Source organism: Anopheles nili, chromosome X (assembly GCF_943737925.1).
Source record: "Anopheles nili chromosome X, idAnoNiliSN_F5_01, whole genome shotgun sequence".
NCBI lineage: Eukaryota > Metazoa > Arthropoda > Insecta > Diptera > Culicidae > Anopheles > Anopheles nili.
In genome coordinates, this window is record NC_071293.1 from 5,446,117 (window position 1) to 5,458,735 (window position 12,619).

Sequence of the window (12,619 nt, forward strand, 5' to 3'; positions counted from 1 at the left end):
TCATCCCTCTTAGGCCCCCCGAAGGTGAGATGGTTGATTCTTGAGGAATCGAAATTCCCACCATAAAAAATGGACGAACTTTGACCAACTTGCCAGAAGGGAAGGGCAGAGGGCAGCTTCCCCACTCATCTCCTCCCACCCTCTCTCCCTCTCTCGTTCTCTCTGAGCTCTCTCTCTCTTCCTAGAAGAAAACGGCCTACCAGGCAGCCCCGGAATCGGGTGTTAATCGAGGGAAAGAACAAAAAATCGAGCTATGCGACAAACCTTCCACCTTCCATCTGCTGCTCACACGACCGCGAGCCTTTTGTCGCACCGTGCGACCGGTGGCCAGGCTTGGTGAGGGAGGAGGCACATTTATTTTCACCAACGAGAACAACGGCTACAACGACGTCAATATGAAAACATGATAATTTCCTAATTTATTGCCACTATAAATTTAACGTTTAAAGTAAATAAAGCCAACCTTCCCTCCCCGGGAACGGTCGCGATTGGCGTGAGGGACGAGGTTCTGTTCCTGCAGGTTCTTGTTTTTTTCTCCTGCTTTATTCTTGAACACTGGGATTGAAATAAACACCTGAAACACGAATTAATAACGTCCGATCTCCTCCACTGTTCGCGGCATGAGCGGATTTTTTTTTGTCAGCGTGAAGACGAGAAAAAAAAGGAGTTTAAATGAATTGATGGCGGAAGATTGAAAGATTTGATAACAGCTCTCGGTTCTCATTGCGTTCGCCTTTTGTCAAGGCAAAGATGGCAAACCGTTTGCTGCCCCCTTAGGCTGGTCAACGTGAACCCACCAGTCTATCCTTCCATCTAGCTGCCCTCTCGGGGGTTTCTCATGTCGCTTCTAAGATGTATTGTTTTTCGTCTGATTTTTCGCGACCGGAAGCGATGGTCCGGCAGAATAAGATTAGCTGCTCATTCGGCTGCCACATTCCAGGCGATTCCGGTTCACCATTATTGCTTCATTTCGTTGCAACGCTGCCCAAGCGATTCCTGCTCAAACCCGTCTACTGTCGCGCGCTTATTAATATTTAACAGCATGTGCTAATTACGTACGTACCGTGCGTCTGGGATGCGTTTCGCGATGTGGTACAAGGAGTGGGAATTTTTGAGTGGTAGAATTTCACTCGATCGAACGGCAGGAAAGTAGCAGGGCTGAGCGAGCGAGTGTGTGCAATTAATCGGCATGCCGGTCTCGTCACGCCGGAACGGAATGGCACGCCAGCGATTCCATAACCCTTCGATGCGACCCACTCGCTATCTGCTATGGGACCAGTGTTGATGTTTTCTCGGGTAATTGAATCTACTGGAGCACTTTTAACGCACGAAGCTTGAGCTTGAGTAAGTAGAGTCGTACCTAGAGCGAGTAGCTAGGAGTCGAGAGAAAGCACGATCGAATCTCTCTTCTCTCATTAGCGTCTTTTGTAAGATCGTGTTGAGATTACCTGATAGCTGCTTTTACATATAGAGAGAGTAGTTTGATGTACTATTAACATTGTACTATTGAGAATTTGGCATCTTCTTGTTAAAATAGGCTTTTAAAGAACTACTTGAAGATCCAGATAAGGTTAATTATCTGTTCATAAAGTCGTTCGTCTTTAGCTGAGCGAGCTCCAATTAACACAACACGCTTACGCACCCAAGGGTTTCACACCGGCCCTTTTTCACGTGCAATTCAAAAAACCAAACGATTTTTGCGCGATTTAGCTCCCCCCCCCCCCCCGGCGTCTTGCGTCTCCCAACCTCATCCTGAAATAATTAAAACCCACCAACCACACCACCGTGCCTCGCACCTTGCGGCCTAATTATGATGTTGAAAGACGACAAAACAGCCATTTCTTCGCGCCCGCTCACGCACTAATTGCGCCCCGGTCCATACGTGGCAGGATGCTGCCGGCGGCAAAGGACACCCCTTCCGGGGACTCGGGCGGACTCTCGCGACGTCATGTTTAACACGTGTTCCATTAGGCGACTGGCCCCGAATACTAAGCAGACCACGGACCACGGCTCAGAAAGGTGACGATGACATCCAGCGCCGCTCAGGACCAGGCATCGAATGAAGCCATCCGTCGGCGGGATCCTCCGGAACCGGCTACGAGGTAGCCTCGCGAACTTGCGCCAAATTTATGAGCTCGATGATTGCCCCCGGTGAATGGCTATAAAATTAATAAACATAAGCAAGGTGAGGTGGGACGGCTTTCTGGCTCGGGAAACGGCCGTAATGATGCTTATCTGGGAGCTGCTGGTTGCTTTTATTTGGCCACACGGCTATTGTTGCGTTGGACGTTTTTCTATCTTCGCCTTAGAAACTGTAGCAAATGCTTGCTGATTTCCATCACTGCGTTAGTTTCCTCATTTACCATACGAGTTTTGGAGGCTACACTCCAGAAGGCAGCCTTTATATTGTCTATTGCGTTTTTTTAATGTCTTTGTTTTATTCCTTTTCATCTTTCACTGTCGTCTTTCATCAGTTTATTTTATTATATTACGACAGTTTATCGCATTCTTTTTTTTCAGCATTACTTCTTCATCTGACATCTTTACTTTTCTGTTGTTTTATTCTTTCTTTGTCGCTTTTACCTCACGTTAGTGTTCATATGCCAATGCAACAAAAAGAATGATAAAAACATCTTGCACATCCCCAGGGTTGAGCCCGTCTGGAATGGACGGTCGCGTATGCGCGGCACATCGTCGGGATATCAATAAAATTATTAAATGTAACCGACCCGTCCGCGGTACGCGACCGAACTCGCTGATGCGCGCCCGTGGAGTCGATTAAAATGTGATAACTTGCGCCTGCCCGGTCGCATACAAAGTTTAGGGTCCAGGTCTTGGCTGCGTGCCGGGTGTGCCGGCATGATGGATGTCCGGGCCGGACTCGCGTTCGGCGAAAATCGTGCTAAAATTTCCAAAAAAGCCGTTCGACATTCGCACAAACCTTCGCCGGGACCTTCGGGACAACGAATCTGAGCCGGGTACAGCTGTCCCGTGGGTTGTGTTTTGTCCCCTGCTTAGGCGAGGAAAAGGGATAAGAAATGCAAACGCAACAACGGCAGCAAAAAATTGTAAAAAAAAAATTGGAAAGGAAACCATTCCCCAGCGCTCTCGCGCTGATTCCAAATGCAGCTCACAGCGCGCTCTGCAACGAAGTTCTCCGGCATCAGTTCTTTGTTTGTCATTTTAATAACGCAAAAACCGCGCGCCTTCCGCTACGACCCACTATCCTTGCTGATTGTGCGGTTTTCCCATTGTTTTTCATTACCTTTTCCCCTTCCACGCTCGATCTGAAGAGGCTGAATCATTTGTTTTAATAAAACTCTCCCCCCTGCATGTATGCAATTTAACGTCGAATGATTTAACGAGCTGCCTGCTTCGGTATTAAGCTTGTTGGTCGACTTCTTCGGTAGTATATTTATGCAGGCCCACTTCCGGCATTCGATCCACACCCACAGAGTCTTGTGGGACGTAAAACCGACGCATCAGTGAACTCTAAAAAACCACCAAATCGTAAACTGTGACCATCCCGGTGAGGCGACGGGATGAAACGTTTTTTTTTCTCTCTCAGCTTGATTTTTGTTTCTCGAGTTTTATTACTCCCTCAAGCCCCCATCATTCTGGACCAGCAAATCGGTCGCTTGTCTTACAATTTAATTTATATATATACCAAGCAAACGCGGGAAGGAAATGTCCGCCGCCATCGCTGGACGTACCGCCCATAAATTAGTCCGCCCTAGAGCCTCCTTCTGCAGGAGATTTTCCACGGTTCCAGCGATCGAGCTCATTACGTTCCGTTTTTCATCAACATCATCATCATCATCATCGTCGTTCTTATGTTGTCATATTTTTGGTTCCCGTGTGTTCTTTCCACCATGCTTCAGCAGCTTAGCGTGAACAGTTTCGACTCTCTTTTCCCATCTTTTCCATTGTTTTCCCGGCTCTATTTGCACCTGGATATTTTCCTTGCTTGAATCTCCCGGTAGAATTTTCCACACACATACACAATTTCGTCCTCTTCCCAATCGTCTTAAATCGAGCCCGTGCTGATATCATTATTAACGCCGGAATGTGGCATTAATTAATATGATTAAGAACGCACCCGCGGGGTCGAGATAATTGAATGTTTTGTTGCATAAGTCTGTTCGCTGTCCTGTGGAGCGATGGCGATTCCAAGATGGCGCGTTTGTCACCGCGTTTTGTCCACCTGGCCTCGTTCGTCCTGTTGCCGAACTTTTCAGGCTTCAATTAACGACGATAATGAGGCACTCGCAGGACGAATTCAACGATACGTGCCGTGAAGGCACTCAGTTTGTTAGAATTCGCGCCCGTCCAGTTGGGGCTGTCAACTGTCAACGATAAATGGCCGCTCGGTGGAGAAGTACATAAATCATCCAAACGAGGCGCCGCCATTGAACTGACAGGGACTAGAAATTTCAGATGTATGAAAGAAAAATTCTCCAACATGTCGGTGAAACATGCGTTATTGCATTCTTATTGCACACGTCGTCGAAATCGGCGCTATCGGTTATTGCTGCCACACAAAAAAACCCCTTGGCTGAATGTCATCATTGAAAATCCGATACCGTAACCGAGCGACACCACCGGTTCCAATACTCGGCGCCTCTCGTCTCACAGTCAAAGCTTTTTTTTTCTTCTTTTTCTTCAAACGGATGCACTTGTTTTAGCTCTCTTATTTACAATCGTAATCAGCCGCCTGTTAGCCACCGGCCCAATCGTGGTTCCGCAGGTAAACTTAACGTCACAAACAAACAAACTAACTAACAAAACCGATGCTCGGTGCGTAAACCTAATCCCGCACGCTACAGCTTCTGTGCGGGTGCTTTTGTTACGTTTGACTTTAGAAGCAAACTAAAATGGCCACCGGCAACCGGCTCATGGCACCGTGGGGGCGGCGATTGTTTGGTGGATTTATTATCGAATTTCGAACTACATACACAGCACCCACGAAGCGTCCTGTTTGCGGACGGATCTCAGTAGAATTAAAGAAACAAACAATCGAAGGACATTCGCGCAACGTGCCATTCCTTACACCTAGGGGAATATAGAATAGGTACAAAAAAACAAAGACGTAGAAACGTAGACTCGTATACATCAGTTGCACGTCTCAGGGTTTCACCACCATCACCACTCGTATACAGTTTGCATATGCACGTTATGAATTGGGGTTTGTTCTGCTCACATCTTCTGATATGGTTGAGTCCTACAGCCGATCGAAGGCCTTACTGCTGGTGAGGATGTCCCGACACAAACGCCACACGTGCTTGGAGGCATTATCCAACGCCGTCGGTGACTTGCCCTTAAACAGGTCCAAACTGGGCAGGAAGTAGTGCGGACACCTGCGACACTGCAGACAGGAGATGAGCTGCAGGAAGATGCCATTCAGCCGATCCGCGACACAACCCGCATCCCATTCCGTCTCTCGAGGATGTTTCTCGCACTCGTACAGCAGCAGCGTCTTCAGATGATAGTATCCAATAGGAGCTCCCGGTAGATCCAGATGTCTGTCACACAGCGTCTTGAGGATGCTCAGACATCGCTTTCGGTATCCACCTTGCAGCAAGCGATTCTCAGCCTCAGTGAAGTGCAGCAACCAGGCATCACCCTCGACGTTCGCATTCTTCCCCTGCAGGATGACGCTCTCCTTCGAGAGTAGATCAAACCCCTCCGTCTTAACCTCCGCAACGAGGGCCGGATGAGGCCACGGGATGTTGAGGATCGGCCAGTGAGCAGCAGATCGTGGCCAGATGCCGGTGCACTTGAACGCAGGTGTTATCTGCACGGTGTACCGCTCGCGGATCCGCAGCTTCACCTCGGTTGTGTCAGGGACAAGTTTGACCATATCACGGTACGGACACTTCTCGACGGCCTGTGCGACTAGCGTGTGGAACCGGGAGCGGATCTTCCGGGCAGATAGATACCCGGACGCGGTGATGAACTCCACCCACAGCGACATTGAGCGTTTGCGGCCATCACTCAGCTTCAGCACTGCTGCTCCCGGGAGCGAACCATCGTCGACGAAGTTGAACACCCCCATCTGGTTGAGGTACAGCACGACCTCAAACGCCGTCGGTGATACAACCTCGAGACCCTCGAACCTGGAAGGGCAGAAACCGTGCCGTCGGATGAAACGGTGGCTGAATGGTTGAGAGATGTCTTCCCTCCTACCTGCCATTGCACTCCACCAAGCTAGAGATAAAGCGCGGTTCCTGAACCTCGACCTCGCGCAACACCTCCTGCACGATCTTGCATATCTCCCGCAGCACGATCGCGATGTTGCCCATGCGCACCTGCACCTTCTCGGCGTAGTACTTGTTGATCTGGAAGATCGTCTTCGATTGCACCGTAACCATGTCCGGTGGGACCAGCATCGTTGCGATTGGATTGCGATCTTCCGCGACGTTCTCGACTCGTTCTCCCGGAACCGGATACACCGCCACGAGGCGAGGATTTAGGACTTGGTCTGGCACAGGACACGCTCCATCAAGGCGCGTCTGGAGTAGCAAACACTGTCACTGATGTCCGCGTTCGGACACCCACCTACACGGACATCGCGAACCAGCGGAAACTCACACAGGACGTGACGCCACGGTCAAAATTGGGATGCCCGCGGGACGAACACGATATGTCGCAATCTCGCCGGTGTCGACACTGCGCGGTCTACTGCCGGGACCTGACCAATGTTCGCGGTGCATTCCACCCGAAGTACGATCGCGCGCGCGTACGTCCACCGACGAGCCTCGGGTCAGGTCCCGGAGCGAAAAAAAAAGGGGAACTCTTCGCGAACCGATTGCACGGTTCTGGACGTGGTGGTGGTGATGGGTGCTCTTGCCCCCCAGGTCTGCTGGCCAACGAAGAGCGGATCATTTTCCGGTGGGCGGTGAATCTACGCACTCCTCCCTTTGGGTGTGACTCTCCTCCTCCACCTCCTCCTCTTCTGGGGGGGAGACTCGTCCTGAGATGGGTCTCATGACAGGTCCTGGGAGAGTTTGGCCCTCACTCAAACACACGCACGTGACGATGCCTATTGCTGTCTCGCTTGGATGTTCATCGTCTGGTATGGCGCCGCCACTTCGGACACCTCACGTCCGCTACTGGAGTCTCGCTCCCCCCAAAATCCCAGTCCCCAAGGCAACCCCCACCAACGTGCGTGAATGGGGGGGGAGCGAAATGAACACCGAAACCAGAAAAGGTGGATGAAGCGTGGGTGTTCACCCAAAAAAGGACACCTTTTCGTTCATCACCAGCCCGAAAGCGGGCACACTACTGGATGAAAGAGGACGATGGGATTCGTGCGACTCCTTCATGACCCACCAGAGGATACTGAGCCTTACTCTGTTGGTGGGGGGGGGAGGAGGGAGGTTGGGGGGGCTTAGGTCTGCAGAGGCTTATGTCTGCAAGGACCGGAAGCAACCGTTGCCTTAATTTCCTGTCAAATTATTGCCGCACCGTGTCTATTTCCAGTCTTGGTCGGTGCGCTTCGAGCACGCACACATACAAAGAGGGTTTGGAAGGGCCCTGCCGGACAGGCGAGCGCGTAGAAAAAGGGGCGTGGCTAAGGGACGTGTTCACTCGAGGTCGAATGAACACGATTTGGATGGAATGAATGCTGTTCGCTATCAATGTGGCGCCGGGTTTGCGTGCGTTTTGTTTGAAGATAATTGTACCAAATTGTTTGTGTTATCTGGCAAAATGCATAAGGCATTCTTGAGCTATATATTGATAACCTGATTGACCTGTTGAAGTATGCAATGTGAGTTAAAAATATGCGACTTTTTTCAACTTTTAATACGCCTTTGCAAGGACAGCCACACAAATAAGGAACGTTTATTTGTGTATTGACATTTGACTAATGGTTGTATTAAGCGACAGCTAAAATTTCCCTGTTTTGTTAGTTTAAATGCTCTTTAAAATTAAAGAAAATCCTTCAACCTCTTTTCCCACAACGGAAGCTCAATTTTTTCCGCTTCCGGATGCGTTGTTTTTTCCTTTCGTCCTTCATCTCACGTTCACCATTCTATTCCCTTCCACACATTTCGGCATCAAAAACGCCGGGATGTCATCCTTTTCCACATTTTCCTGCCACATCCTCCGATGGTGTGCGCGCGTGCGCCCTTTCCGAAGGGTCGATTGCACTTGTCGTAACACCGGCTCGTAAAATACGGCTCTAAATGTGCCCTTCTGCTGCTCGTCGGAACGGCACTATCGACCGCACGACCCACGAGATAAGGCGTGAGCTTCAGCAGCAAATTAGTACATTTAAGCTAAGAGGAGAACCCTCCTGACGGCTTTGTCTTGGCTTATCTCGGGCGGAATCGGCCCACAAACGGGAACGTTAAGTGAAACGACGCGCACGAGCCCTTTTGGGCAGGTTTTAGGAGGGTAAATTGATTTTCAAACGTATCTCGAATTGAGTTTAAAACGCTTCCGACGGTTTATCGCACCTGCTGCGAGGAAGGAGTACGAAAAGGTGGTTAACGTCCGTTAATAGGCTGTCGAAGGTGTTCCAAATGTGTGCCATTTAGAAAGTGGCTCTATACAAGAAAGTTAAAAATAACTACACCAAACTGAACATATTAAACATAAAATTAACAATCATAAAACATAGTAAACTTATGAAATTGATCAATTATACTTTTACTGTACCATTTGTACCACAAATAACGAGGATTTAAAGATTATTTCACAGTATAAATATCCTCTATAGGCATTGGTCCATAGTCTATTTATATAAACTTACTAAACTTATTTGTTTGAAATAACAAACGATTATTAAATGGATTACGATTCATTTCAATATCAAAGCAGTCCATGTATTTCAAGTAAATTGATTCCAGGAGCTGTAAATGTACCTTTTTTTAAATAAAACCCCTTTTTCTTTAGATTACCGGTTACCTGTTCATTTGTATATGATCTTGGCACATGTTTCTAAGATGAATGCTTTCATGAGTCACGATGATATATTGGGTGGTTCAAAAAGTCTCTTGGTACAAGAAAACTATTGACTTTTAATAGGGTTTGTTCAAATTCTCAAATGCTGATTCAATACTGAAATGTTGATCCGATATTTTCTGCAATCTGCAATTATTTCTGGAATCATTTCTGCAACAAACAGTCGATTTATTAACATCAACCTGATCTAGTGCACTTCAAACGTAAATGCCAATTCCAAAACCATTCCTCTACAATATTTCCTCTAGACAAAAAGGGTGACAAAAAGCTCCGCAACCGGTGCCAGGCCATTGATATTCTGACCCGTGCCCAGGAGAGTCGAGATCCCGCATCCCGATCACGCATGCCAGGTTGCCATTCATATGGCGGCCAGCACGTTTGAGCCGAATATCAGTCTTTTGCGATCGCTAGCCCACGTCAGCCGGGCTATAAATCTTCAGTAGGCCCCGATCGAAGGGTAAGCGGTCCAAGTGGAACGTTCAACCGATCGAGTGGTGGTTTCTATGAACTGTGCCTGGATGCACTGGAAAAGGCAAGATAGGCTTCAAGTTTTGTGTCATGCAACGCTGGACATCCTTACTGGTTTTCTGAACCAACAACCCAGCTGCTTAGCGTAGGAGACATCCCATTAACTCTCTTCAACCGCTCCCGCATGGTCGGAATTCATGTTAAAGATTTTTTATCGATTTAAGAGGGATGGGAGGATTGTAAGAACTCTTTGGTCTTCATGTTTTAGGTTGACATATGTTTCGAAATTCAGCAATAGGTCGTCCATATTAAACACCCAATCAACCAGCAGTTCGGTTACTAATTGCCCGATAATGTTACCTAAATCTCATCCGCAGGGAGATCCTCGTACAGGTCGTCTTCGAGCTCAACAGTTCATTTCTCGTCCTTTAACCATCTCTGCGTAGAATGAAGATCCTGTATTAGACATACTGAGCGTTTAAGAACCCTTTGACACGTGCCGCACAAGTAGGTATCGTTTCATACTTCAGCAATAGCTCATCCATCGCAAGCTCCCGGTCAACGTACTAACACCCCAAACCTGACGAGTCGTGGCGTTGATTGCTTCCGAATGCGCTACAAATCGCTCTCTGCTTCCGCGAACCGTCAAGGTACTTTCCCGCAACGTTGACAACCATTGCCCATGCTCGACTAGCGATTGCTACCGTACGATAGACGCATTCCAGCAGGAACCAACCCGGTACGACGCCGACAAACAGCTCCGACATTGCACCACTGTCAGGCTGTCGGGACGCCAACCCATTACGTGCCGGAGTTACGCGCGGCTAAAATTGTGATTTCATTTTAATTATAATTTATTCATCGTGACATCACGCCGTCAGAGCACATGTGTGGGATTTGGGGACCTCCGGTGTGACCTGAGCTGCGAGGAGCACGGGACAGGACGCGGTGCACTTTCACCACCTACTCTAATTGCGTACCAGGCGACGCCACGACCCGGTTGGCATTATTTATTGCCTGGCGCGGTGGGGTCCGGGGCGCTTTTCCGGGGCGAGAGTGGAAAATGGGGCGAGCAAGAGATGAAGAAGATAAAAAAAACTGTCATGGCCGCGCGTCGTCGCACGGTGGCTGGCCCTTAATCATTCCAATATGTTTGTCAGTCATAATCAGTCAGCGGTGCGGATCTCGCCGTTCGGCTATTTCCGTTAATTGCCCGCCGGTTGCTTGCACTCAATTATCTGCTGCACGCCGAGGTGGGTCATTGTGCCCGTGGTGTCTTCGTTCTGGCGTGCCGGAGTTCGTGGAGTTTGATGTCTAAAATTGTGCGCTTTCTTGGTGACATCGCATCAGCTGGATGTGGGAGAGAAAATCCTCGCTGGGAGTGACGCATTTTGAAGATCGAGCATCGGGATAGAGGATAAAGGTGTAGGGTCGGGATGTTTGCCTTCCGAAGAGTAGAAGTAATGACTGCCTTCCAGATGTTGGAGTTCTAACCTCAAACACGCTCTGGACAATCGTTATCCCATCTGGACCATCACATTTTACCTCATCCGCACTTATACAACACGATTATATCTAATCTGCTTCTCTTTGATTCTCGCAACGTGTGACAAATTGAGAAGTTCGGATGTTACGGTTACCTTCTGGATGCTTAAGTTCTAACTTAAAACAGTTTCTGAACAATCCTTTAATTTCTAAGGGTGCTCAGAAGCGTCATGTTTGTTTGCTCTTACAACGATCTAGCTCATTCTTCGTTTCATGACACAACACAGAGACGTTCTTTTCACGAAAGCACACATTAACGTGCACTTAATGCCAATTCCAACATCGACGTCAAGCACCCTCATCTGAAAATGAGCTGATGCCCAAAACCGATGCATTGAATATGGCAGCGCATCGAAGGGAAATGCGATTAAGATGTAGACGTCCGGTTTGTGCGACTTCTCGTGTGATAAAAACCAAAACCCTCGGTGCCGAAAACAAAGCCATCTTTTCTCGTAGACCCTTCCGCAAAGGGCGCGAAATTGCCCCGGGTCGAGCGGGACCCTTTCGCGGCGTAATGTTGTCATATCAAACTCAAGAGGGTTATAATCGAGTTAGGGATGTGCGCCACCGTTTTGTGCGCTCGTTGGCCTGGCTTTAAGGGCCACATTCCGCACAAGTGCATCTAAAATAATTAGAAAGTAATGAAATTACCACCCTGGTTGTCCTTCGCCGGGACAATGCACAATAAATCACATGCTGGAGTAATTCGATTGGGATGACATAATGAAGAGATATCGTTCGAAGGTGGCTGACGGTTCGTAAGTAAAGGGATCCTTCCGAGTCTTTCGGGCATGATTTTGAGAAATTTTTAAAGAGAGTGATTCACGTTTCGTTTTTCAAGCAGAAAAAAAAATAGTTCTGTCTGCATAACGCAACTATCAATCTAACTTAAACAAAAACGATTACTTATTTCACATAATTTATATCATGATTCGTGGAATAAATGGACAAAAAAAATTGTACTATAAAATAAAAAAAATCATTCAATGTACCATATTTCATGTAATGTTTTATAAAAAGATAAGTATAGTTTCTAAGATAGAACAGAACAAAGCAATACCCAAAAGAAAATATATTCTAGGGCGTTTTTAACCCGAACTAACAATGGAAACACAAATAAAAACTATTAGGCTCAGAAAAATGTCCATAAAAATAATAAAATAATCAATAATAGCAAAAGAAACAAGCAACCAGAAAATAGGGAACGCCAAACTAACAAAGCGCTACATCCATCCCTCGAAGTCCCACAGGAATTAACAATGGCAGCGAAAGTCCGTTTCCACACCGCGGATGGGATTTTCCGCTCAAAAAGCGCACCTTTCAAGGGCCGCAAGAAAACAAGGGAGCGAAGGGAAAACCTACCATCCTACCAGCGAAATGGAAAGTTGCTCCCTTTTTTCGCCGGCTGTTCGTGATTGGATTTTTCGTTTTTCCTTCCAACAACCTAGCCCAGGACCCTCGCACCGTGGCCCTTAATCGCGCATCCCAGCGGGACCCTTCGCCAGGGATTTGCAACCCTCCTCCAACCCCCGATCGACACCCTTCCCTGTCCTGTGGCGCGATGACGTATAATTTGTACCACAAACAATGGAAACATGCACGGCCCTTTTTCCACGCGCACCCACTCGACTCCGGT

The 12,619-nt window shown here is 48.0% G+C and overlaps 1 protein-coding gene across 1 annotated transcript; it reads right to left on the bottom strand.

The window, feature by feature from the left end:
• Nucleotides 1-5,075: 5,075 nt before the first annotated feature.
• Nucleotides 5,076-6,419, bottom strand: LOC128728629 (protein mab-21-like). Its single transcript, XM_053822258.1, has 2 exons — nucleotides 6,187-6,419; nucleotides 5,076-6,116 (listed from the first exon to the last, which is right to left on the bottom strand). The coding sequence occupies exons 1-2, from the start codon at nucleotides 6,387-6,389 to the stop codon at nucleotides 5,222-5,224; spliced, it is 1,098 nt and encodes a 365-aa protein (XP_053678233.1). The 5' UTR covers nucleotides 6,390-6,419; the 3' UTR covers nucleotides 5,076-5,221.
• Nucleotides 6,420-12,619: the final 6,200 nt, after the last annotated feature.